The sequence below is a fragment of the Dendrobates tinctorius genome, unplaced genomic scaffold (assembly GCF_039654945.1).
Source record: "Dendrobates tinctorius isolate UK_male_01 unplaced genomic scaffold, ASM3965494v1 ptg000036l, whole genome shotgun sequence".
NCBI lineage: Eukaryota > Metazoa > Chordata > Amphibia > Anura > Dendrobatidae > Dendrobates > Dendrobates tinctorius.
This window is the reverse complement of record NW_027361704.1, coordinates 13,389,282-13,417,141: the sequence shown is the minus strand read 5'-3', so window position 1 is coordinate 13,417,141 and position 27,860 is coordinate 13,389,282. Positions and strand designations below refer to the sequence as shown.

At 45.0% G+C, this 27,860-nt stretch overlaps 1 protein-coding gene across 1 annotated transcript in view; it reads left to right on the top strand.

Moving 5' to 3' along the window:
• The window catches only part of DOCK2 (dedicator of cytokinesis 2), a 1,017,649-nt gene that overhangs the window by 148,577 nt on the left and 841,212 nt on the right, over nt 1-27,860 (top strand). Inside the window, exons 9-10 of the mRNA XM_073573729.1 lie at nt 1,597-1,678; nt 8,059-8,194. Of these exons, the coding sequence (XP_073429830.1) occupies nt 1,597-1,678; nt 8,059-8,194 (218 nt within the window). The remainder of the gene's footprint in view (nt 1-1,596; nt 1,679-8,058; nt 8,195-27,860) is intronic.

Below are 27,860 nucleotides of genomic sequence, written 5' to 3'. Positions count from 1 at the left end.
GCATTTTGGTCATCAAAAATTTTAGTGGCCTGAGCTCGCCTGTCATGCATTGGAGGTTTCGTCATACCTGGCAGCCAGTGTTCGCACAGAACATGTCTTCAGAGCTGCTGGTGCTGTCCTGACGGATAAGCAAACATGTGTGGTGTCTTCTGTGCCTGCTGTTGCTACTGCTGCTGATGTTACAATGTTTATAAATGTTTCTACTCTGTTGAAATTTATGTCACTTTAGTGGTGTGAGACAATTATTTTTTGTAATGTTGAGAATCCAAGTTGGGTCTCCATCTGTTGAGTTGCCTGTGTAAGTAGGGCTTCAGGACAAGCATGCCTGTACTTACTTTCAGTCAACAACCTGTGTTACTTTCCTTACATTTTTCTACCAATAGTAGTTGAAACTGACGTTTGCTACATCTGAGTGTGGCTGGAATAAAAAAAAAAGTTAAAGGTGTTGCAAGAGGTTTCAGGGCTCCCAGCTAAGAAGGCTTACACCACTCCATTAACCACCGGGTCCTCATTGAAACTTCATTTCCAAGCCGTAAATGCTGAGCCAGACCCTGATACCTCATGCATAGCCCATGACTAATTTCTGCTTTGCCATTATAAAAGGTTCTACTGTGGGTCAATTGATACCACTATTTATGGTATTTGTCCTTAATTTTAGCTGTTTGGGAAGCTTTTTGTCACCCCTTAATGTGTTGTGTAATGGGGTTCGTGTACTTTCATCAAACACGTTCTGCGAATGTCCAAACGTTCGGCAAATCGAACTGAACCTTGTAAGGTTCGTTCAGCTCTTCTCTAGTGATAATCTCCTACTGAAAAAAACAGTAATTTTATCAAAACTACACTACACATCCATTTTTGTGTACCAGTGCTATCCGTGATTTCAGATAACACATACATATAAGGCTATGTGCACATGTAGCAGAAAATTTCTGCTTAAAAGCTGGACTCCCTTCCCAGAAACCGCGTGTTTTTTTTCTGCACGTTTTTTGCGCAAAAAATGCACGTTTTTTTGCGTTTTTTCCGCGCGGTTCCAAACGCATAGAAATAGCCAGAAATGCAGAAAAATCAGCGAAATTAATGAGCATGCTGCGTTTTTTACCGCGAAGCTGTTTTTTCGCGGTAAAAAATGCATCAATATGCACAAAAATTGCAAAATGCATAGAAATGAATGGGAAGCTTATTGTTAGCGTTTTTATAGCGGATATATAGGCAAATCCGCTAAAAAACCCTCTGTGTGTGCACACAGCCTAATAGTGAATAGGTCCATTCACATGTCTGTAATTTTTCACAGACTAAGCAAAATGAATGTCGTAAAAATGAATTCTGTAAAAACAAACCCCCAAAAACTAAGTTGGTAAGTTGCATAATTTTATTATCCATAAAAAAAATATTTTTTTCTGAACCAATGTGCCTATGTCTTTTCTCACAGCTCGTTTGATTATCAAATTCTTTCCTTGATGTGGACTGTTTACAACACTGTCTTTTTAGATTTACTAGATATAAAGATAGAATATTATTAATATTTTACATCAGTGCTTTATTAAAATGTATTGTCATAAAAACGTGATTTTAAAAAAAGATTTTCTTTGGTGACAGTGAGAATTATTTGATCAGATGGGGAAGTAAAGGTTTTCCTAAAGAAATTGACATGCTGAACAATCTAAAGGTCGTTTTCACTGTAAGTACAGTTATTCCTATTTCTCTTAAAATGACAAAATGTCTATTACAGTTAATGTGATTGTGGTTAACCTGGGCATTTTCAGATTATTTAGTTTTTATAGATTGCTAAAAAAAATTAAAATATATCTGTTTGCTCTGTGTAATACGCCAGTTATAGCTTTTTATTCCACTTTTTTTTCAGCAAGATTGGTTATTTGTAAAATTATGATGTGTGCCTAAAGTGTAAGTTTATCAAATATGTATGTTTTATGGGGGAGCGAGGAAAAGAAAGAGAGAGACATTAGATAGCACCTGGAGTGAATGCAGACTTGTACCCTAAGGCCGGACATCCACATTAAATGCTAATACTAATGTGTTTTACATGGGTGTATTTATGCCAATTTTGGCCTTTTTCATCTAATGCATTATGGTCACTTTATTTACTGTGCACTTTTGGTATGAGGCCATCAGGACTCCTGCTGTGAATTCTTTGCATTCATCTGTGTATTAGTTAGACTCAGGGTTAGCCTGTTTTTCCATACTTTAGTACAATACAATTATGCCTAAACAATGGGCTTGAGTGCCATTGTAAGGGAGATCCAGGACTTTAGTCATGGCCGAGCACTCAGGGGTATCTGAGCCCTGGCCTCCTCTTACATGAAAACTGTATTCGTTCACCAGCATACCTGTGTCTTCTCTCACGGCGCCATCAGGAATTCCACTGTGGTGCTGAAGCCTTTCTGCAATTGGATTGGAAGAATTGAGACACAGTCCGGTTCAAATGCAGCAAGTGAAACTTTACTTGAACAACTTGGCAGCACATTCTTGTCAGTTCCAACATCAACAGCAAGTTCCATGCTGTTCTCATCCTGTTCTTTCCCTGTACTCAGTTCCACATCCTTCAGTACATTACGGAGTCATTGCTCCATAGGCCTCTTTCACACTTGAGTTTTTTGCATCAGTTCAAATCCTCCAAAAAGGCAGAGAAGCGGATCCGTTCTGAACTGATGTCAACGGATGGCACAGGATCCATTTTCAGACGGATCCTGAAAATGAGGAAATTTAAAGGAAACGCTGGCTGGGAAGGAGAGAGAGAGCGAGAGAGCGAGATTTTTTTTTTTCTTCATTTTGTCTGGCAACCAGAAAGAATTTCGGGTTAAATTAGTCTCTGGAGGATCCGCCAGAAAAAAAAACGTTGCAAGCTCCGTTTTGAAATCTTTGAGGATGGTGATGAGGATCCGTTTTTTTTCAAAACCTGGCGGATTGTGAATGATTGCAAAAAACTGAAGTGTGAAAGGGGCCATAGATGGTACCGCAGCGTTTTTCCTGTTCAGACTCGCTGTGCCTGGGGATTCTCTTGTCCGTTTCGCCACTGTCCTGAGAGCATCAGCCCATGCAACTATCTGCCACATGTCAAACAATCTGTGCCCTGTACTTTTCCGGACTGCTTTCTTTCTCCAGCTATGAACTGCTGCAATCCTGCTGCTTGACACCATACTTATGTCATATAGACTCTGAATGGCTAAGCTTCTCTTCTTTAATGTTGTGTGACTGCTGTGGCATCCTGGGCTTCGTGCCCATGTGGACTATTCGGGCACCCTCCCCCTTCTTACTACTTAAAGAAACATTCCTAGCTTTCCACTCAGCAGCCCCTCCTATTGTTAACCCTTTCCTATCCTATTCTCTATCTGAAAGCTCTGTACACTATAATGCCCCAATCTAGTGGCCAACTGTTGTGAGTTCATTTTCCCCTTCACCATTGAGGTCTGATGAACTCCCTCTTCTGGTGAAGGAAGGTAGTGAGTCTGATTACAAAGCACCTGAGCAGAATGATGACTCGGTGACTGGAATTGCTGACTGGATATAAGGCAGCCAACGCCCTTCTGCCTTGCGGGTGATTTCTCTGAGGGATTCTTGGAGACCAGTCTGATTCCTGCTACTCAAAAGCTAAGTTTTCTGCTCTGCTTTTTGCGTTTGTGTTTTGGTTTTGCCTTGTTTTTCTGGATTTCTGCCTTTCCCTGCTGGGTGAGCTGAATTCCTTTTTGCTCTGTCTTCAGAAAATACCTGAGTACTGATATAGTCTTTTTGAAGCCTAGCGTCTTCAGAGCTTTTTTCCCTATCAGTCTGTTGGCTCTTGTTTTGAGAGGGTTTTGGCGGATTGCAGACAGCAGCTTTTCTATCCTGTCCTATTTAGTTAGCTTGGGCCCCATCATTTGCTCAGCCTAACTTTCTATCTGTGTGAGTGTTTTTTCATCTTGCTTCACCGTCATTATATTTTGGGGGCTGCCTATTGCTTTGGGGTCTGCTCTGGGGCAGTTTAGATTTCCCTTTCTGTCTTTAGGCTATGTAGTTCTCCGGCTGTGATCGAGGGGTCTAGGGCACCGTAGGAACCCCCCACGGCTACTGCTAGTTGTTGTTGTTAGGTTCAGGGGTCTGCAATCCGATAGCTGCCAACTTATCTGGTTTTCTGGACTTAGCTAGTATTTCTGTTTCTGTTTTTGCCTCCTACGGTGACTCATTCATAACAGCCAACCCAGTAGCTACACTTACCCTATACACTCTATATAGCAGTAGTACAACAGTATAACAATATACACATATATACATACAGTTAGCAAGGAACGGTAATACACTTTACAGTGTAGCAGTACCATTGTATAGACATGGTAATACACTTATTCCTGTGGCAATACCATTATGTATTAACAAATACACATACACTGATAATATACGGCACCAGGACGAAAAAGAAAGGCAAGGGCATTATCGTAATATATCATATGTCCTACATTCTTCCTTCCCTTTAATTTGGTTGTCCCCAACCAAAATACTGTTTAAACCATTATTTTTTAACAACCTATACTCCATACAGGGAAGTAACATGAGATAATCCAAATGTTCATAAAAGTGACTCTCCATGAGTCAAGTCCACAAAATGGTGCAGCACAGTCCGTGTTGCAAGAACATAATCCTGGTTCACAATCCTCCGTGTGAAGTTCACCAATTATAGTCCCATTCAGTGAGTTAACACAGATATGTCAAAATGACCTGTGCTTGGGGTCCGTAGTTCTTGGGGATAAGCTCCCCCTTCTCTTGAGGAGAGCACAGTCCCGTCTGGCGGGATTAAACATTTCTACAAAGTGTATTGGGTCTGCAGTCTTTGGAGATGTGCTCCCCCTTCCCTTGCGGAAAGCACAGTTATGTTCATTGAGTCCAGCCATTTTTCTCCTCCATCCGGAAGCATCACAGAGTCCAGGGTTAGGGAACAAAGTTCTTGTTTTCCAGCAGAAAGGGTGCAACAGGCGCAACAAATAAAACAAAAATATCCAATGTTCATTCACTTAGGCCATCTGGCCGTACTACACCCATCTCTTAGGGTGCTCCAAGGCTTCTTTGCCCGCAGGGATGCTGAACAGTCCTGATACATTTTCCCATGGTGCAACAAGCACATCTCCTTTTTTTTCTTTTTGCAGACATATTTATAGTTCAGCGGCAAGTGACCCATGCTGTTCCACTCCACGTCGGGCCCCATGCCCGTACTCCAGTAGACGACCCTGCAGCCACAGGTGTCATGTCCTCCTGTCGCCACAATGACAGGAGAGGGGCAAAATCTTGCCGTTCATTGATTGGGTGAACAGGGGCCGATTGCGCCTGCTCCAGGCCCACATATAACTCCAGGTGATCCCCCACACTCCATGTGGCCTGCCTGGGAGTTGGGAAAGGGCCCTCCGCTGGGTGATGGAAGTGCTAGGTCCCCAGGGACATGGCCTTGCTGACAGTAGGCCCTGTGATGTTCAGGAAGAGATAACGTCCGAGAGTGGACCCTCTGGGTCACGGATCCGGAGCCCCTGGGTCGAGCGCACCAGGTGATGACCGACCCCTGTACAGGGATCGTTAGGGGCAGGACCGCAGAGGGCAGAACCGTGACTGCTGGAACCGAGAGGGGCGGCTCGAGGGACTGGAGAAGGCAACCGGCTGGCGAGGCTTACCAAGGCCCGGAACTCCGTGCAGGAGGATGAGGACAGAGGGCTGGATGCTGGGCAGGGAACAGAATGGACACCATAGGACGGAACAGAGACAGGGAACCGGGTAGATGAAGGTAGTGGCACTAGGAGTAGGCAGGACAGATGATGGGCAGGAAGACAGGGCAAACACAGGTAGAGACAGCAAGACTAGGGAACGTAAGAGACAAAAAGAGACCTATAGGAACCTATAGGCGGCCAAATTAGAGCAGGTATGGACACACAATAATCAGGCGTCCTCCCCTTGTGGGAGACGCCTGATATATCCCCTGCTGGTAGGCGATAGGCTGGCCACTAATCGGCCGCCGCCCACCGCAGGGTTAAACTACCCGATGGCTGCGCGCCCACGCCCTAATGCACATGTGCGGGGTCGCCGGTGTTGGGAGACCAGGAAGGCGGGGCGCGCAAGAGCAGGAGGAGGAAGGAGGCGTGCGTGGACCGGAGGAGGGAGGAAGCGGCGGCGCGGACCGGAGCAGGTAAGAACTAGCCGCGGGGGGGCCCGGAGCTAGGGGACCGGCGGCGGTTACGACTACTCAACAGGGGCGAGGGACCAGGCAACAGCTCTCGCAGTGGCGGGCTGAGGCAGGGACCATCCATCTGGGGTCAAGAGCCATGGTGTACTCACCCTCTCCTGCTTTCTGTCGCTGACTGCGCTTGTCCCGGGCCTGCTATATTCTTCTACGGTTGCCGCTGCTCCAGGACTGTAATGGCCAAGCACTCAGGGGTATCTGAGCCCTGGCCTCCTCTTACATGAAAACAGCATTCTTTCACCAGCATACCTGTATCTTCTCTCACTGCGCCATCAGGGAATCCACTGTGGTGCTGAAGCCTTTATGCAATTGGTTTTGTAACAATTGAGCAATTGAGACACAGTCCGGTTCAAATGCAAAAAGTGAAACTTTACTTCGACAACTTGGCAGCACATTCTTTTCAGTTACAACATCAACAGCAAGTTTCATGCAGTTCTCATCCTGTTCTTTCCCTGTTCTCAGTTCCTCGTCCTCCAGTACATTATGGGGTAACAGTGCCTTAGGCTGTACTGCAGCGTTCTCCCTGTTCAGACTCTGTGTGCCTGGGGATTCTCTTGTACATTTCGCCCAATCTGCTCCCTGTACTTTCCCAGACCGCTTCCTTTCTCCAGCTATGAACTGCTACAATCCTGCTGCATACTTCTGTCCTATAGACTTCGAATGGCTAAGCTTCTCTTATTTAACGTTGCGTGACTGCTGCGGCATCCTGGGTCTAGAGCCCACGTGGACTATTCAGGCACCCTCGCCTTTCTCACTACCTAAAGGAACATTCCTAGCTTACTACACAGCAGCCCCTCCTATTGTCAACCCTTTCCTATCCTATTCACTAGCTGAAAGCTCTGTACACTATAATGCCCCCGTCTACTGGCCAAACCAGTAACTACACTTACCCTATACTATATATATATATATATATATATATATATATATATATATATATATATATATATATATATATATATATATATATATATATGCAGTGCAACAGGTTAACAATATACACATATATTTACAGTTAGCAAGGAATGGTTTTACACTTTACAGTGTAGCAGTACCATTATATAGACAATCGTGTGGCAATACCATTATGTATTAACAAATATACATACACTGATAATATACGGCACGGGGATGAAGGAGAAATGCAAGAGCATTACCGTAATATATCATACCCCCTACACCATTACTGCACCCTAATGTATATGGGAGAAATGTATTGATGCATTTTGAAAAACAATAGGTGTTCCACATAACACACAATAGTGGCATAAAATAAAACTTATAGATGATTTTCTTTAAATAACTACAAAACATGTGCCATATAATGCACTAGTGTCACTAATTAACAGTTAGAAGTAGCTAATAGAATTATATACAATTAGATTGATTTTCTAGTACAAATTATTTCATTAGTGCAGATTGACATATTGACTTATAATATTTTATACTAGCAGAAGTGTGGGTACTACTACATGAGGGAGAATGTTTCAGGTTCTTTCCAGATCCCTACATAATTTAGAGGGCTATATTAGAATATAAACTGCAAAACTTTGTATTTCAGTGGATTATAGCATGAATATTATATTTACACTAAGAAAATATAATTTTCTTTTTAAATATTGTTTTCATTTTGATTAATGATTGGGTATTGTAATCGGAAGCCTAACAATGGCCTCCTTGTTTGACATTGCACAAAGTCTACTAGATGCTACTTGAAGGATATAATAGACTTGTGTTTTCTTTTCTCTTGTATTAAATATTCTTTTTTGAAGAATTTCTGAGGTACTGTATTTTTTGCACATAGACATTTGTTTTTTCAAATAATGTATTTGTATTATTTTGTTTAGGATCTTGGAACTAAGGATCTTAACAGAGACAGAATTTATTTAGTGTGTCAAATTGTGAGAATTGGAAGAATGGACCTTAAAGAAACAAATATAAAAAAGTGCACTTTAGGATTAAGGCGACCCTTTGGAGTTGCAGGTATCTAAAATTATTTACAAGTTGACATGGTTTAAAAAAGTTAACTAGTCAATATATTTTTAATTATTATTGGCACTAAAAGGCAAAAAAGTGCAAAGGTCCCTCCATCCCCCCAAAACAGAAAATTATTTACTGTCTGCTTCTACAGCATTTTGCTAATATTATTGTTAGTGGGTTTCTAACTACAGAGAAGCAACTCTTTCAAAATCTTAAACAACTTTGCAAAGAATATACAAGATATTCGAGATGCATTGAATCAATTCAACACTAATTGAATTTACTCCATAGCTTCCAACTGAACATGGCAAACATACAGTGGGTACAGAAAGTATTCAGACCCCTTTTACATTTTTCACTCTGTTTCAATGCAGCCATTTGGTAAATTTAAAAAAGTTCATTTAGTTCATTTTTTTCTCATTAATGTACACTCTGCACCCCATCTTTACTGAAAAAAACAGAAATGTAGAAATGTTTGCAAATTTATTAAAGAAAAACTGAAATATCACATGGTCATAAGTATTCAGACCCTTTGCTCAATATTGAGTTGACGAACTCTTTTGAGCTAATACAGTCTTGGGAATGATGCAACAAGTTTTTCACACCATTTTCAGGTCTCTCCAGAGATGCTCAATTGGGTTCAGGTCAGGACTCTGGCTGAGCGAGTCAAGAATGGTCACAGAGTTGTTCTGAAGCCGTTCCTTTGTTGATTTAGCTGTGTGCTTGGGGTCATTGTCTTGTTGGAACGTGAACCTTTGGCGAAGTCTGAGGTCCAGAGCACTCAGGAAGAGGTTTTCATCCAGGATGTCTCTGTACTTGGCCGCATTCATGTTTCTTTCAATTGCAACCAGTTGTCTTGTCCCTGCAGCTGAAAAACACCCCCATAGCATGATGCTGTCACCACCATGTTTCACTGTTGGAACTATATTTGCAAACCTGCCTGAAAAAAGTAGGGCCTGTGCTTTGAAAGCTTGCAAATCTATTTTTTCTAGTTAGCCAATAAAGGTATCACTCTGAGAATACTTTTGTAATCTTTGGGCATAAAAGTAGTTACATCAATCTCATCTTAAGGTAACATTTAAGACCAAAGTTAAACCACATGGGTGGCTGCACAATGGTGGTAAATCTTGCCTAGAAAAGTAAACAAGTAGTCAAGTAGTTTACTACTTGTACAACTTGAACAAGTAGTAAATTGCTCCTTGATGTCTAGATAAGGTTGTGGCAGACTTTAGAGGTGAAAATTGTGCTCTATGAGCAAGGTTGTCTCCAGCTTAACCCCTTAGTGACAAGCCAATTTTGACCTTAAAGTGACACTGTTAAGCTTTCTAAAATTTGGCATATTCTTTAAGTATTAATAACTCTGGAACACTCAATGTATCCCAGTCATTCTGAGATTGTTTTTTTTTTTTCCGTGACATGTTGTATTTCATGGTAGTGGTACATTTTGAGCTGTGTGATTTTGTATTTATTTATGAAAATATCAAAAATTTTGTCAAAAAAATTGTAAATTTAGCAATTTTCAAACTTTACATTTTTATGCCTTTATATTATGAATGGGCACTGAGGAGGATAGCAGGCCAAGGCTAAGCCACAGAAAACCAGAGAGGTTGGTAACTAAGCGGATGCAGACCCCAGATCCTGTCCACACAACTAGCAGTAGCCGTGGAGCGTACGTACGATGATCCTAGATGCCTCGGCACAGTCGGAGAGCTAACTAAGCCTAAAGCAGGAAAGGGGAAGTTTAAACTGCCCCAAAGCAGACCCCAAATGAATAGATAGCCCCCAAACATATATTGTTGGTGAGACCAGATGAAAACACAAATGCAGGTAGGAAAATAGAGTGAGCAAACGATGGGGCCCACACTGACTAGACAGGACAGGAAACGAAAGACACTGTATTGTTATGAATGAGTCACCGTAGGAGGCAAAAACAGAAATACTAGCTAAGTCCAGAAAACCAGAGAAGTTGGCAGCTATCGGATTGCAGACCCCTGAACCTAACAACAACAACTAGCAGTAGCCGTGGGGGGTTCCTACGGTGCCCTAGACCCCTCGATCACAGCCGGAGAACTACATAGCCTAAAGACAGAAAGGGAAATCTAAACTGCCCCAGAGCAGACCCCAAAGCAATAGGCAGCCCCCAACATATGACGGTGAAGCAAGATGAAAAAACACTCACAAAGATAGAAAGATAGGCTGAGCAAATGATGGGGCCCAAGCTAACTAAATAGGACAGAATAGAAAAGCTGCTGTCTGCAATCCGCCAAAACCCTCTCAAAAACAAGAGCCAACAGACTGATAGGGAAAAAAGCCCTGAAGACGCTAGGCTTCAAAAAGACTATATCAGTACTCAGGTATTATCTGAAGACAGAGCAAAAAGGAATTCAGCTCACCCAGCAGGGAAAGGCAGAAATCAGGAAAAACAAGGCAAAACAAAACCAAAACACAAATGCAAAAAGTAGAGCAGAAAACTTAGCTTTTGAGGAGCAGGAATCAGACTGGTCTCCAAGAATCCCTCAGAGTAATCACCCGCAAGGCAGAAGGGCGTCGGCTGCCTTATATCCAGTCAGCAATCCCAGTCACCCAGTCATCATCATTCTGCTCAGGTGCTTTGTAATCAGCCTCACTACCTTCCTTCACCAGAAGAGGGAGTTCATCATACCTCAATGGTGAAGGGTAAAATGAACTCACAACACTGTCTGCAATCACGCAAAAAGCCTTGCAAAAGTCCAACACGTCTGATGCAAAAAGCACTGAAGTCACATGACTTCGTCCCCCCACTATATCAGCACTCTGGTATATTCTGAAAGCAAAGCAAAAAGAGACCAATATAAAAGGGGACAAAACAAACTGGCACATGCAGTAACATATGGGCGGTGATTCAGCACAGCCCCAGCCGAAGCTAGCTGACCCACACAAAGCAGAGATAAACAAAACCATATCAAATGCAAACAGAAAAGCAAATGAACCACTTGGCTGAACATGCAGGGAAAGAGCAGGATACATCAGACCTCAGGAGGCACAGGAAAAAAATCACTAGCAGGGATAGAGGGAGTCAGCTGTCTTAAATCCCAATCCGAAACCCCAGATCTCCAATCGTCTTCCTCATTATCAGGTGGCAAGCCTCTGTCAATCAGATCAGCTGCACTACCTCCAGTAAGCACCAGAGGGAGCCCGGGAAGAGAACTCTCAATCTGACCAGCTCCACTATCTTCAGTAATCATCAGAGGAAAGCTAGAGAGAGAATTCACAACAGTACCCCCCTTGAGGAGGGGTCACCGAACCCTCATCCACGCCACCAGGCCGGTCAGGATGGGCCCGGTGAAAAGCACGAACCAATATTTCGGCATGAATGTCAGAAGCAGAGACCCAAGAATTATCCTCCTTGCCATAACCCTTCCATTTGATCAGGTACTGGAGTCTCCGTCTAGCCAAATGAAAATCCAATATTTTCTCTACCTCATACTCCAAATTACCTTTAACCAATACAGGGTCAGGAGGCGCTGCCATGGGAACTACTGGCTCTACAAACCTCTTCAACAAGGATTTATGGAACACGTTATGAATGTTAAACGTAACTGGAAGAGCCAAATGGAAAGAAACGGGATTAAGGATTTTCAAAATCTTTTAGGGTCCAATGAATCTTGGCTTTAATTTTGGAGACACAACCTTCATAGGAATATTCTTTGAAGACAACCAAACCATATCACCCACTTTAAACCGGGGACCAATGGTCCTATGCCGGTTGGAAAACCGTTCGGCTTTTTCCTGAGAGTGGGACACTTATCCACCACTTGGTCCCAAATCTGCTGCATTCTCTCTACCAAAGAATCCACACTTGGGCAGGCCGAAGATTCCACCTACCCTGAAGAAAATCGAGGATGAAACCCAAAGTTACAGAAAAAGGGTGACATCAAAGTGGCAGAATTAGCCCTATTGTTTAGCGTGAATTCGGCCAAGGGCAAAAATGAGATCCAGTCATCCTGATCAGCAGATAGGAAACATCTCAAATAGGATTCCAAAGTCTGGTTTGTTCTCTCAGTCTGTCCATTGGTCTGAGGATGAAATGCAGAGGAGAAAGATAACTGAATTCCCAGTTTGGAACAAAAAGCTCTCCAAAATCTGGAAACAAACTGGACTCCTCTGTCCGACACAATATTCTCAGGAATCCCGTGCAACCGAACCACCTGTTGTAAAAACAAGGGCACCAATTCAGAAGAAGATGGCTACTTTGGGAGTGGTACAAGATGGACCATCTTAGAAAATCTATCACAGATCACCCAGATAACAGTCATTCTCTGAGAGACAGGAAGGTCGGAAATAAAATCCATTGAGATATGAGTCCATGGCCTTCTGGGCACCGGCAGGTGCATCAACAACCCACTAGAACGAGAACAGGGCTTGGACCGAGAACAAGTCCCTCAGGACTGCACAAAATTCCTGACATCAGGAGATAAGGCAGGCAACCAAAAAGACCGACTCACCAAATCTCTGGTACCAAAAATACCTGGATGACCAGCTAACGTGGAGCAATGAATTTCAGACATTACTCTTTTCCTCCACTGGTCAGGGACATACAATTTTCCCATAGGGCAACATTCAGGTTTGTCCTCCTGAAGTTCCTCCAGGGCACGTCTCAAATCGGGTGAGATGGCGGAAAGAACTACACCCTCATTTAGAATGGTAGTAGGCTCGGTCACATCAAGAGAATCAGGAAAGAAACTCCTAGAAAGGGTGTTCGCCTTAACATTCTTAGTGCCCGGAAGAAAAGAGACCACAAAATTAAAACGCGTGAAAAACCAGGCCCACCTAGCCTGTCTAGGATTCAAGCATTTGGCTGATTCTTGATAAATCAAATTCCTGTGGTCGAGGAGGACCACAACTTGATGTCTAGCTCCCTCCAGCCAATGTCTCCACTCTTCAAATGCCCATTTCATGGCCAACAATTCCCGATTCCCCACATAATAGTTATTTTCAGATGGGGAGAATTTTCGAGAAAAGAAGGCACAGGGATTCATTTTAGAAGTCACCGGTAGAGTTGAGCGACTTTTGGTTTTTTAGGGTCGCGTTTCGTGAAACCCGACTTTTCCAAAAGTCAGGTCGAGCAAGATCGTCCGATTATAGGGAAAAGTCGGGGTCGTCCCGAAACACGAAACCCAATGTAAGTCAATGGGGAATAAAAGTCGGCAGTGAGAGGAGGACAGGAAACACACCTACAGTGCCCATTTGAATGCCAAAAGCATCAATTCTTCTTACTTAAGCTTGTCAACCTTAATTAACTTCATAATACAAGTTACGCACTGAAAAATGGGGGTTATTTGGCTAAATTAGTGGGGGGGGAGGGCTGGCTGCAGGTTTTCATGTGCCCTGGGCGAAAGAGCGCCCCTTTAACACATACCACAACTCATCATGCTCCGATACGGCAGAGAAATAGCGGTATAGTACAATGAAAAATACCTCACTTTTTACATCTCATGACGAGGCCCATCTATTTCTCCATACAAAATCATTGGTCCCATATAATGTTTGAAACAGTATATGATGAGCTCCACATAATGCTACAGTATATGTTGGTCCCCATGGATGAAGCTCCACTGTCTTATGGGCCCAAATAATGCTCCAAACATAATGGGCCCCAATTCTAATGCTCTAGTGTATAATGGGCCCTGTAAATGCTGCTCCAGTGTCTGATGTCCACCGTTGGAATGTTCCAGTGTATGGTGGGCCCCATCTTTCATTCTCCAGAGTATAGTGCTCCCCAAAAATTGCTGTCCCAACATTGAAAACAATCAAATAAGTCTCCTCGCTAGGGAATCCCTGTACTTGTCTGGACAGGTGCTGTAGCTTGCTTAACAGCTCGCCAGCCGTTCTCACGCCCAGTATGGATTGCACGTGATTGCACAAAGGTTAGAAAGGGTACCGTATCCCTGGATAACATGTATGGATAGCGTACACATTCAAAATATATGTCTATACAGCATGAGGCAGGCTCAGACGGTGTTAGGCCCAGTATGGATTGCACGTCATTGCACAAAGGTTAGAAAGGGTACCGTATCCCCGGATAACATGTATGGATAGCGTACACATTCAAAATATATGTCTATACAGCATGAGGCAGGCTTAGACGGTGTTAGGCCCAGTATGGATTGCACGTCATTGCACAAAGGTTAGAAAGGGTACCGTATCCCCGGATAACATGTATGGATAGCGTACACATTCAAAATATATGTCTATACAGCATGAGGCAGGCTCAGACGGTGTTAGGCCCAGTATGGATTGCACGTCATTGCACAAAGGTTAGAAGGGGTACCGTATCCCCGGATAACATGTATGGATAGCGTACACATTCAAAATATATGTCTATACAGCATGAGGCAGGCTCAGACGGTGTTAGGCCCAGTATGGATTGCACGTCATTGCACAAAGGTTAGAAAGGGTACCGTATCCCCGGATAACATGTATGGATAGCGTACACATTCAAAATATATGTCTATACAGCATGAGGCAGGCTCAGACGGTGTTAGGCCCAGTATGGATTGCACGTCATTGCACAAAGGTTAGAAAGGGTACCGTATCCCCGGATAACATGTATGGATAGCGTACACATTCAAAATATATGTCTATACAGCATGAGGCAGGCTCAGACGGTGTTAGGCCCAGTATGGATTGCACGTCATTGCACAAAGGTTAGAAAGGGTACCGTATCCCCGGATAACATGTATGGATAGCGTACACATTCAAAATATATGTCTATACAGCATGAGGCAGGCTCAGACGGTGTTAGGCCCAGTATGGATTGCACGTCATTGCACAAAGGTTAGAAAGGGTACCGTATCCCCGGATAACATGTATGGATAGCGTACACATTCAAAATATGTCTATACAGCATGAGGCAGGCTCAGACGGTGTTAGGCCCAGTATGGATTGCACGTCATTGCACAAAGGTTAGAAAGGGTACCGTATCCCTGGATAACATGTATGGATAGCGTACACATTCAAAATATATGTCTCAGGAGGCAGGCTCAGACGGTGTCAGGCACAGTATGGATTTGACGGCCCAGATTACACAGCGGAGGAGCAGGGAGAGGCAAAGATTGCAAATGCTGGGGCCCTGGCCAAGCAAGGGGGGCCCACTCATGGGCGTCGGTACTGGCACTGGGACCCTCATAGTACAGCGGTGTGTCTGATGGCGGGTGTGCACCACCACCGTCAGAGACACTTGATTGCACTATGAGGGACCCTGTGGCAGTGCCCGCGCCCAAGAGTCGGCCTACCCACCTGTCCAGGGCAATGGCACTCGCACGGTGTCGTGCGCTAGGTGGTGACCCCGGCCATGGGGGGGAGGCAGCACAGTTAGGGAGTTTTAGAAAGTGGCATATGTTGATGTTGGACATTCAGCTGATGCAAAAGGCGAAATAGGTGAAGTACCAGGAAGAGGTGGACCAAAGCAAGCCATTTTTCTGTCACCCTATGTGTCATCAGGGGAAGGTGGGACAAAATCCTTGGAAACCCATGCGTGGTTCATTTTAATGAAGGTTAGATCATCCACATTTTGGGTTGACAGACGGGTCCTTTTTTTCTGTCAGGATTGATCCAGCTGCACTGAAGACTCTTTCCGATAGCACAGTTGCAGCTGGGCAAGCGAGCTCCTGTAAGGCATATTGGGCCAATTCAGGCCAGGTGTCCAGTTTAGCGGCCCAATAGTCAAAGGGGAATGACCTGTGTGGGAGAACATCGATATGGGAGGAAAAGTAGTTTGTAACCATAGTTGACAACTGCTGTCTCCTGTCACTTTCCATCGATGCAGTATTACCAGTTGTGTGAGCGGTATTTGAAAAATCAGTCCACAACATTGTCATGAAACCCCTGTCTCCAACGCCACTTCTGCTGTGTGCACCACGAACACCTCTGCCAAGCTGCCCCCGGCCCGTACGGCTCGTGTGAGAACCATCACCGCTGCTGTGTGCTGGGAATGCCTCAAGCAACCGATTTACCAGAGTTGCTTGTTTATTAGCCAATATTAGGTCAAGGTTCTCCTGTGGCATGATGTTTTGTAATTTGCCTTTATAGCGTGGATCCAGGATGCTGGCCAACCAGTAGTCGTCATCGTTCATCATTTTGGCAATGTGGGGGTCCCTTTTTAAGCTACTTTCACACATCCGTTTTTTTAAATCCGGCATGATGCGGCGAAATTTGTGTAAACCGGATCTGGAATTGGATCCGGTTTTTTCACATAGAATATAATGATCGCCGCATCATTCCGGATGGACATGCGGCGCCTCCGGGTTTTGCCGGATACGGCAAACATGCGCCGTCCGGCGTCTGCAAAAAACGTTGGCTGCAACGTTTTTTTGCAGCGCCGGACCGGCTTTTTCATCTGCGCATGCCCGGGCACTATGAGTTTTAACCCCACAAGTGCCCGGCGCGCATCTCTCTCTCTCTCTCCCCCTCCTTCTCTCTCTCTCTCTCTCTCTCTCTCTCTCTCTCTCTCTCCATACGCTCCATACCTTTCTTTGGCTGGCTCTCTCGTCCCCCTCTGTCTCTCTGGCTGCTCTCTCGTCCCCCGCTGTCTCTCTGGCTGCTCTCTCGTCCCCCGCTGTCTCTCTGGCTGCTCTCTCGTCCCCCGCTGTCTCTCTGGCTGCTCTCTCGTCCCCCGCTGTCTCTCTGGCTGCTCTCTCGTCCCCCGCTGTCTCTCTGGCTGCTCTCTCGTCCCCCGCTGTCTCTCTGGCTGCTCTCTCGTCCCCCGCTGTCTCTTTGGCTGTTCTCTGGTCCCCCGCTCTCTCTTCGGCTGCTCTCTCGTCCCCCGCTGTCTCTTTGGCTGCTCTCTTGTCCCCCGCTGTCTCTCTGGCTGCTCTCTCGCCTCCCGATCTCTCTCCGGCTGGCTCTCTCGACCCCCGGTGCTGCGGCTCCTTTAAATGTCCTCCAAGCCGCATCAGGGGCCGCATGTACATCCGGTGTCACTGCTGCAGGCCGGATCCGGCGGCCCGGCTATTCGCCGCAGGCCGCCGGACCCCTGACACCGGATGTCTAAAAGAGGCCGGATCCGCAAGGCATAATCTGACATGTGGGCCAATGTTCCCGGTGTCAATGATGCACTGCGAGTGCTGGGTGGAGGAGCACTTTCTGGAAAATCCACATCCCTCCAGTCACGCACAAACCCTGTACCAGACCTTGCCACGCCAACATTTTCACTTGCCAAACGAGATGCATCCTCCTCCCCTAAGTAATCATCCCCATCATCCTCCTCCTCCTCCTCTTCTTCCTCCACCTCGTCCAGGAGAGGTCCCTGAGCAGACAATGGCTGAATGTCATCAAGGATTCCCTCCTCCTCTTCCTCCTCATCAACATTGGCTGCAGACGCCTGCTCCTTAAGGTGCGTCAAAGTTTGCATGAGCAGACGCATAAGTGGGATGCTCATGCTTAGGATGGTGTTGTCTGCGCTTACCAGCCGTGTGCATTCCTCAAAACACTGAAGGACTTTACAAAGGTCTTTCAGCTTCGACCACTGCACACCTGTCAACTCCATGTCTGCTCTCAAAGTGCCTGGCCGTGTATCCTCCCACAAATGCATTATGGCCTGCCTCTGCACGCACAGCCGCTCTACCATGTGCAGGGTGGAGTTCCACCTTGTTGCAATGTCGATAATGAGGCGGTGGTTGGGAAGGTGGAGCAATCGCTGCAGCTTCTGCATACGAACGGAGTGTACAGGCGACCGGCGGATGTGCGCGCACAGTCTTCGCACCTTCTGGAGCAGGGCTGTTAACTCCGGATAATTTTTGAGGAAGCACTGCACCACCAGGTTCAAGGTGTGAGCCAAGCAAGGTATGTGGCTGAGTTTTGAAAGGGCTATGGCTGCCACAAAATTACGGCCGTTATCACTAACTACCTTGCCTGCCTCAAGATGTACACTGCCCAGCCATGACTCAGTTTGTCGCTTCAATACTCGGCCAGCACCTCGGCGGTGTCTGTCGCCCAAACACATCATCTGCAACACAGCCTGCTGATGCTTTCCACTAGCTGCTCGATAGGGGGACACATCGTGTGCAACAGTGGCAGCTGCAGATGGAGTGCTCGTACGACTGCGCTCTGTGGACGAGCTGTCGCTTCTGGAGGAGGAGGTTCGAACGCCTACAGCCAACTGTTTCCTATACCGTGGGCTAGGCAGCACTGTCCCACCACCGCTGTCCCCTGTGGACCCTGCATCCACCACATTAACCCAGTGCGCAGTGATGGACACGTAACGGCCCTGGCCATGCCGACTGGACCATGCATCAGTTGTGAGGTGCACCTTTCCGCTCACTGACTGCTTGAGTGCATGGACAATGCGGTCTTTCACATGATGGTGGAGGGCTGGGATGGCTTTGCGAGAGAAGAAGTGGCGACTGGGTAGGTCATAGCATGGTACTGCATAGGCCATGAGTTCACGGAAAGCTGTGCTTTCCACCAACCGAAAGGGCATCATCTCAAACGAGATTAGTTTGGCAATGTGGGCGTTCAAACCCAGTGTACGCGGATGAGAGACTTGGTACTTTCTTGACCTACTCATAGTGTCTGGGAGGGTGAGCTGGACTTGAGAGCTGCATATGGTGGAAGTAGCGGTGGACAGGGCGGACTGAGAGAGGGTTGATGATGGTGATGGAGTTGGTGTTCTTTCTGATGGCCTAGAATCAGTCTTTCGTTGATATAACAGTGGGATTCCCTGACTGCTGTGGCCTGGCAACGACACCTCAACATTTGCTGCTGTGCTAACCGGTGGGCTTACAGTGGGGGAAACAATGTAGCATTGCTGACTACCTTCGTTGTGATCAGTTGCACATGTGGCACTTGAGGTTTGGTGTTGTGTCCATGCTTGCAAGTGCATGCTGGTTAAATGTCTAAGCATGCAACTGGTATTCAAATTTTTCAGATTTTTCCCTCGGCTAAAGGTCTTTGCGCACTTCTTACAGATAACCTTGGCCTGATCATGAGGATTTTATTCAAAAAAGTGCCACACTGCACTCTTCCTACTTTGGCAGACATTTTGCGGCCTAGCACGCTGTGATCTTTTGACCCTCTGGACAAGCTGTCCAGCAACTCTTTTGATGTTTGGAACCTGTCTTTGGAGTGCTCCGGGCCTGCCAGATAACAGCTGTTGCGATGTCGATGTCTGCTGTGGATGCTCCTCATCTGAGCTATTGGAAGCAGCACCCTCTTCCCCCAATGGATGCCAATCTGGGTCAACAACTGGGTCATCCATCACCTCCTCTTCTATGTCATGTGCACCTTCCTCTGTGTCACCGTGTATGGTGGTATAGTGTGCGGGAAGGGGCACCTGAGTCTCATCAGGGTCAGAATCTGGCTCTGTACACTGCGAGGACAATGTAGTGCTCTGAGTGAATGTACCAGCAGAATCATCCATCAGCGGCTGTGCATCAGTGCACTCCATGTCAGATTCATCTTGGCCTGGGTAATTCACCATTTCACTTGATAATCCAGGCATGGTATGTGAAAACAGCTCCATGGAGTAATCAGTAGTATGGCCTGCGTCATCCTTCAATCTTGGTTGGGGTGAAGGACACAAGGAAAGGTGTGGTTCATGAACATGAGCCTCCAATGACGACTCAGTGCTTTTACTTTTTACAACTGAAGAAGAGGAGGCGATAGAGCTGGAGGCTGAGTCAGCAATGTAAGACAAAACTTTTTCCTGATGCTCTGCCTTTAAAAGCGGTTTGCCAACTCCTAGAAAACTAAGCGTTCGAGGCCTTTTGTAGCCAGACGATGACGCAGGGTCAGCACCTCCTGCATTCGGTCCTATTTTGCTCTTGCCACTACCATCAGATCCACCACCAACACCATCATTACCAGCTGCCAACCCCCGCCCAATTCCACGGCCTCTTCCACCAGCCTTCCTCATTTTTGGTAGAAATGTAGACAAAATCCAACAAACTATATAGTAATGTAAAACAAGGTACAAGGTGTCTATAGGACAGGGGAGTTTTAGAATTTCTGCACACACTTGTGGACAGTGGACACTTGTGGATTGTGTGAGGCCCACTGATATCTGAGCGCTATGTGACACGCTCGATGGCACAGCTGCCTGTGACCAAAGTGACGAGAGGATAATGGAGATTTTGAATCTCTGCGTACACTTTTGGACACTGGACACTTGTGGATGGTGTGAGGCCCACTGATATCTGAGCGCTATGTGACACGCTCGATGGCACAGCTGCCTGTGACCAAAGTGACGAGAGGATAATGGAGATTTTGAATCTCTGCGTACACTTTTGGACACTGGACACTTGTGGATGGTGTGAGGCCCACTGATATCTGAGCGCTATGTGACACGCTCGATGGCACAGCTGCCTGTGACCAAAGTGACGAGAGGATAAGGGAGATTGGATTGCTTTTAAAAAAGCAGTTTGCGGAGCAGTGGGTAAACAGCAATGCCAGCGTGTCAGGAAGCCTTAAAAGGCAGCCCAACAACCAACACCACTGATACACCACAATATAGCCTCCCCTTGCACTGCACACACAGTGACTTGTGTGTTGTGCAGGCCAAATCGCTAGCAGCAGAAGCAGTTTTTTTGTCTTCTTCCCTGCCTAACGCTCTCCCTACAGAATCAGCAGCAACCTCTCCCTATACTAAGATCGGCAGAAGTAAGATGGCGGTCGGCGTGCGCGCCCTTTTATACCCCCTGTGACGCCCACCAAAGCAAGCCAATCATTTGCATGCCCTTCTGAAAGATGGTGGTGACCCGTGCCTATGTCATCACGTTGCCCACAGTGTCCGTGGATCCTGATTGGCTGAAAAAGAGCGCAAAACAAACTTTTGAAACGCGACTTTGGCGCGTAAGTCGCCGACCTCGTGGCCGACCTCATCCTAGGGTCGGGTTTCGTTTCATGAATTTTTTCGACCCGTTTCGCTCAACTCTAGTCACCGGATCTCTTTGCCACAAAACGGCTCCTGCACCAATCTCAGAAGCATCTACCTCCATCTAAAATGGGAGTGAGGAATCAGGTTGCCGTAGAACCGGAGCAGAAGTGAATCTCAGCTTAAGCTCCTGAAATGCTGAAACTGCCTCTGGAGACCAATTCACCACATCAGCGCCCTTTTTGGTCAAATCAGTCACTGGTGTAACAATACCAGAAAAATTACTTATAAATTTACGGTAGAAATTAGCAAAACCCAAAAACTTCTGGAGAGCCTTCAAAGAAGTGGGCTGAACCCAATCATAAATGGCCTGTATCTTGGCTGGGTCCATTTCAATAGCAGACGGGGACAAAATGAATATCAAAAATGAAATCCTCTGTACACCAAAGAGGCACTTCGATCCCTTAACATACAGAGAATTTTCCCTCAAAATCCGGAACACAGTCCGAACATGTTCCACATGAGAATCCCAATCACTATAAAATATCAAAATATCATTCAGATAAATGATCAAAAACTTATCCACAAAGTCCCGGAAAATATCGTTCATAAAAGACTGGAAGGCAGAAGGGGCATTAGTAAGCCCAAAAGGCATCACCAGGTACTCAAAATGTCCCTCCGAAGTATTAAACGCCATCTTCCATTCATCCCCATGCTTGATGTGAATAAGATTATACGCCCCCCTGAGGTCAAACTTGGTAAATCAACAGGCACTTTTAACTCTGGAAAATAAATCAGAAATCTCGGGTAACGGGTACTGATATTTAAGGCTAAGTGCACACTAGGGTGACCGCAAAAAATCGATGTCGGAATTTTGTCCGTCTGGACCCCACAAAACGATTCCCCTTTCCAGATATTGAGATAGCCAAAATTTGAGCTCGATCAAACGACGTTAACCCGTGCCGCTCGTCGCTCAAAGTTTGAAAAAATCCAAATTGAGGTATTTTAAGATTTAGGTATTTTGCATAGTCTGTTAGACTATAAAGAATGTGACAACAACATTGCAGAAATAGCCCTGACCAAATTTTCGAACCATTTGTGGTATTTGAATGCAGATTTGGTGGGATTATCGTTTTTTGATCCCACCATTACAGACAATGAAAAGTTGTTAATGGCTAATAAATTGCTCAGTAGCACAGATGAACCATCAGAGCACGCTAGGGTTGTAAATCCAAAAGTTAGGAAAGAAAAATTAAAAGAGGTAGGAAGTAACCGACTTTAACGACCTTCTGACAAAAGATGAAGAACAAAAGCAATATGTCCTGCAAGTTGTAAGCAAATGCCGAGCATTATATTCTGACGTTTCAAAAACTACTTTAACAAAAGCTCTAGAATAGATTAGATAACTTTGTAAAATTATCAACTCATGTAGGTTAGCGTACTCTGATGGTTCATCTGTGCTACTGAGCAATTTATTAGCCATTAACAACTTTTCATTGCCTTTATTAGCCATTAACAACTTTTCAAAGTGTGACCAACTTTTTACTACTGAGGCCGCCTATGCGGCATCAGTAGTAAAAGATAGAATGTAAAAAAAAATAAAAAATGGTCTTATTCTTACCTTCCGACGTCCCGCACAGGCGTTCCCAGTAATCCTTAGGAGTCCGCAGGGGTATCAAGGGAAAACCACAACGTTTAGCAAAGTCCAAATCCATAAGATTCAAAGCTGCTCCTGAATCAACAAAAGCATTAGAGGAAAATGTAGACAAGGAACAGATCAGGGTAATCGCCAGAAGGAACTTAGGCTGTACACTGACCACCGAAAATGTGTGCGCAAAACGCTTTTCTCGTTTAGGGCAGACAGCAATAGTATGAGAGGCGTCCCCACAGAAAAAACACAACTTATTACGCCTTCTAAACTCCTGACGTTGCGTCCTAGACAAAACTCTATCACATTGCATGGGTTCAGACGTTCCTTCGACTGTAAAACCACGCGAGAGGCGTTGCCACCTTTCACGTAAACGCCGATCAATTTGAATGGCCAATGACAGATTCGTCAAGACCAGAGGGAACAGGAAATCCCACCATAACATCTTTTATGGTTTCTGCCAAACCCTTCCGAAAGAGAGCTGCTTGGGCATTGTCACTCCATTTAGTAAGGACCGCCCACTTTCGTAATTTTTGACAGTATAACTCTGCCGAATCCTGACCCTGGTTCAATGCCAATGAGGTTTTCTCAGCTTGATCAATAGCATTAGGTTCAGCATACAACAACCCCAAGGCTTGAAAAAATGCATCCACATCAGTCAGGATAGGATCTCCAGGTGTCAGAGAGAAAGCCCAATCCTGGGGATCGCCACGCAGCAAGGAGATGACAATTTTAACCTGCTGCACCGAGCTCCCCGATGAGTTAGGCTTCAAGGCAAGAAATAGTTTACAATTATTCTTAAAATTCAAAAATTTAGACCGATCCCCAGAAAACACATCATGAGTAGGGATTTTTGGTTCAACAGCAGATGATTTGAATGAGATAGGCAGAAATTCCCCGCACTTCAAGCTGCTCAACACAATCAGACAATTGCTTAGTCTCCATTTAGACAAAAAAAATCCTCCTATCCTACAGCCCCAGAAAAAATATATGAAAAAAAAATTGACCCTTTTTTTTTTTTTTTTTTTTTTAATATTCTTTCCTGCTTTAAAGTACCCTAGAGTCTACAGTTAGGCTGGTGATTATGTTATGAATGGGCACCGAGGAGGCTAGCAGGCCCAGCCTAAGCCACAGAAAACCGGAGAGGTTGGTAACTAAGCGGATGCAGACCTCTGATCCTGTCCACACAACTAGCAGTAGCCGTGGAGCGTGCCTACGATGATCCTAGATGCCTTGGCACAGCCGGAGAGCTATCTAAGCCTAAAGCAAGAAAGGGGAAGTCTAAACTGCCCCGGAGAGACCCCAAAGAAATAGCCCCCGAACATATATTGTCGGTGAGACAAGATGAAAATACAAACGCAGGCAGAAAAATAGACTGAGCAAATGATGGGGCCCACACTGACACTGACTAGACAGGAAAGGAAAGACACTGTCTGCAATCACGCAAAAAACCCTGCAAAGATCCAACACGTCTGATGCAAAAAACACTGAAGTCACACGACTTCGCCCCACACTATATCAGCACTCTGGTATATTCTGAAAGCAAAGCAAAAAGAGACCAATATAAAAGGGGGCAAAACAAACTGGCTCATGCAGTAATATATGGGTGGTGATTCAGCACAGCCCCAGCCGGAGCTAGCTGACCCACACAAAGCAGAGATAAATAAAACCATATCAAATGCAAACAGAATAGCAAATGAACCACTTAGCTGAACATGCAAGGAAAGAGCAGGAGACATCAGACCTCAGGAGGCACAGGAAAAAATCACTAGCAGGGATAGAGGGAGTCAGCTGTCTTAAATCCCAATCAGATGCCCCATAGCTCCAATCATCTTCCTCATTATCAGGTGGCAAGCCTCTGTCAATCAGATCAGCTCCACTACCTCCAGTAACCACCAGAGGGAGCTCAGAAAGAGAACTCTCCATCTGACCAGCTCCACTGTCTTCAGTAATCACCAGAGGGAAGCCAGTGAGAGAATTTACAACACCTTTATATCAGATAGTTATACCACACAAAATTATTAATAAACTAGCTGAAGAGCTTGGCGTTGCCCGGGTATAGTAACTAAATGCAGTTAGTTATAACAAATTATGATTATATCTATTGTAGGGATTCGATCTGGTAGGTAATGGCAGGGCTGCAGTAACGAGACAACACACAGGCTTAAAGTCCAATTTCAGTGGTTTAATGTCACGTTGCAAACAGCAGATTAACAGAAAGTAAAGAAAAACATAAATATACTCCAGCTTGGAGAACCACTGGTCCCAGACTCACCCCTTGCACGGGACGGGCTTAACTAAGCGACTGCCAGGTCTGTGGCATCCGTCAGGTGCCATTCCCAGGGTTGTTGAGAGTCTTGCTGCTATAGTCCTGCGGCACGGGGATCCTGTATACAAGTTCAGGCTAAGTCCAGCCAAGTTCCTGTAACTTCTAGACACACTCACCATGTGCCAAACACCAACCTCCATTACATAGCCCATAACCCCTCCTACAAGTGAGGTAAACATCACATGGGCTGATCACGTGACCATGACATCACAGGTCCTGTCTTTAGGAAACACCCAGCCAAACATTAACCTGCTGGGAGAAATGTATCCCCCATCCAGTAAAACACCCTTTACTGTACCACATACCTCCCTCCTATGTTCAACCCTAAAGGGGTGGACACATGACATACAATGAACTCTGGACAGGGCATCTGCATTCCACTGTAGTCTGCCCGATGTTCTACTGAAAATGAAAAATTTTGCAGGACAGGAACCACCTGGTGACTCGGGCATTCCTCTCCTTAGCTTGACTCATCCACATAAGAGGGGAATGATCTGTCACCAACCGAAATGTTCTCCCCAGGAAATAGTAGCGCAATGACTTAAGTGCCCACTGAATGGCCAGGCACTCTCGCTCTACAATATTGTACCTGGTTTCAGCTGGGGTAAGCTCCGGCTTAGGAAACTAACAGGATGCTCTTCCCCGTTAACCTACTGAGAAAGCACGGCCCCAAGCCCTATCTCAGAGGCATCCGTCTGCACAACGAACTCTTTTTCAAAATTTGGAGTGATCAGGACTGGTGTACCACACAGTACCCCATTTAACTTTGTAAAGGCCTCCTCTAACTGATCATTCCAGTGGACCATCACAGATTTCCTCCCTTTTAAGCAGTCTGTTAAAGGTGCGGGCAGGGTTGCAAAGTTGGGAATGAACCGCCTGTAATATCCCACCAAACCTAAAAAGGCTTTTACCTGTTTTGTTGTGAGAGGACGGGGCCAGTTCTGAATTGCCTCCACTTTGTTTACTTGAGGCTTGAGAACTCCTCTCCCAATGACATAACCCAAGTACCGAGCTTCCTCCAACCCTATAGAACACTTCTTTGGGTTGGCAGTTAGCCCTGCTTGTCGCACAGAGTCTATCACTGCCTGTACTTTTGCTAAGTGACTTTCCCACTCAGAGCTGTACACAATAATATCGTCTAGATAGGCTGAGGCATAGCGGCGATGGGGACGGAGAACAATATCCATTAATCACCGGAATGTTGCTGGTGCGCCATGCAACCCAAAGGGTAACCCCAAGAAAAGGAAGAAAGATCCAGCTCCAGAAATTTAAAATCCAGGATTTTTATTGTATCATGTTTAAAATACATTCATGGCTGCTTGTGATCAAGTAACGGCAACAAAGTTCACCGCATGGGGATATTCTCCAGGTTTCTGTATGCGTTTCGAGCACAAATGCTCTTAGACTCAGAGTAGCTGTGGAATATCAGCTGAACCACATATAAAACTCTGTCACGGGTGATCTAATCAGAAGTGAACAATTTATACAAAAATAATAAAATCAGAAAAATAAGAGGAAAAAAAAAAAAAAAAAACACATTAATACATAACATAATAGAAATATATATAAAAATTCAATAGTACAGCATAAATTCCTTTTTTTTTTTTTTTTAAATTTCATCTCAAAGGAACACATGTATCAAGCATATATATCCAATGTGCCTCTCGGTTCCTTAAAGGTTTTTCTGTCTCCACCTCATAAATCTCTTCTAATCCTCTCCGCTTCATGAATCTTCAAACCAGATAAATCCCTGTTATAAACAGAAATAAAATGCTTTGACAGATAAAAACATTCCTAGTAGTAGTTTACCCGACATCATATAGGTGTTCACATGTTCTCTCCTTTACTTTACAGATAGTGGATCCTGCATACTTTAAGCCGCATGTAGTACATTCAGCTATATAAACCACATAGTTTGAGTTACAATTTAAAAACTCTTTAATCTTATATACCTTACTATTAGTGGCATTAGAGAAAAATATATAAGATACACATGCAAACCTACTACAGGTCTATTGTAGATAATGAATTGAGGTATAACCCTCAAGCATGCTCAGATGACACTCAGTTAGCTGTTAGAGCACAATCAGATGAAGATACACACGCAAAACTTCTGCAGCTCTCTTGTATATAATACATTGGGGTGTGACCCTGAAGCATGCCCAGATAACACCTAATTAGCTGTAAAAACACAACCAAAATAAAGATACACATGCAAACCTTCTGCAGATCTATTGTAGATAATGCATTGGGGTGTAGGCCTCAAGCATGCTCAGATGACACTTAATTGACTATTAAAGCACAATCGAAATACAGAAATACATGCAAACCTTCTACAGGTCTATTGTGAATAATACGTTAGGGTATGACCCTCAAGCATGCTCAGATGACAGTTAGTTGTTAGAGCACAATCAAGATAAAGATACCCATGCAAACCTTCTATAAGTCTATTATGATAAGGGTAACACCTTCTACTGGAACAGCCCTTCGGGTGTTACAAAAGCTGTTTTTTCCTTCGCCGCCTATGTTAGGGGTACCTGCTAATAACCTTTTGTGAGGTCCAGAGTACCGTGCCTGCCCAAATCGCTCTATCAACTCGTCAACCCGAGGCATAGGCTAGGCATCAAACTTTGAAATGTCATTAAGTTTTCTAAAATCATTACAGAATCTTAGAGACCCATCAGGCTTGGGTATTAGGACTATTGGACTGGCCCACTCACTTTGGGACTCTTCTATGACCCCTAACTGTAGCATAGTTTTTACCTCTTCTGAGATGGCTTGTCACCAGGCTTCAGGCACCCGATATGGCTTTAGTCGGACTTTGGCCTGTGGCTCCGTGACA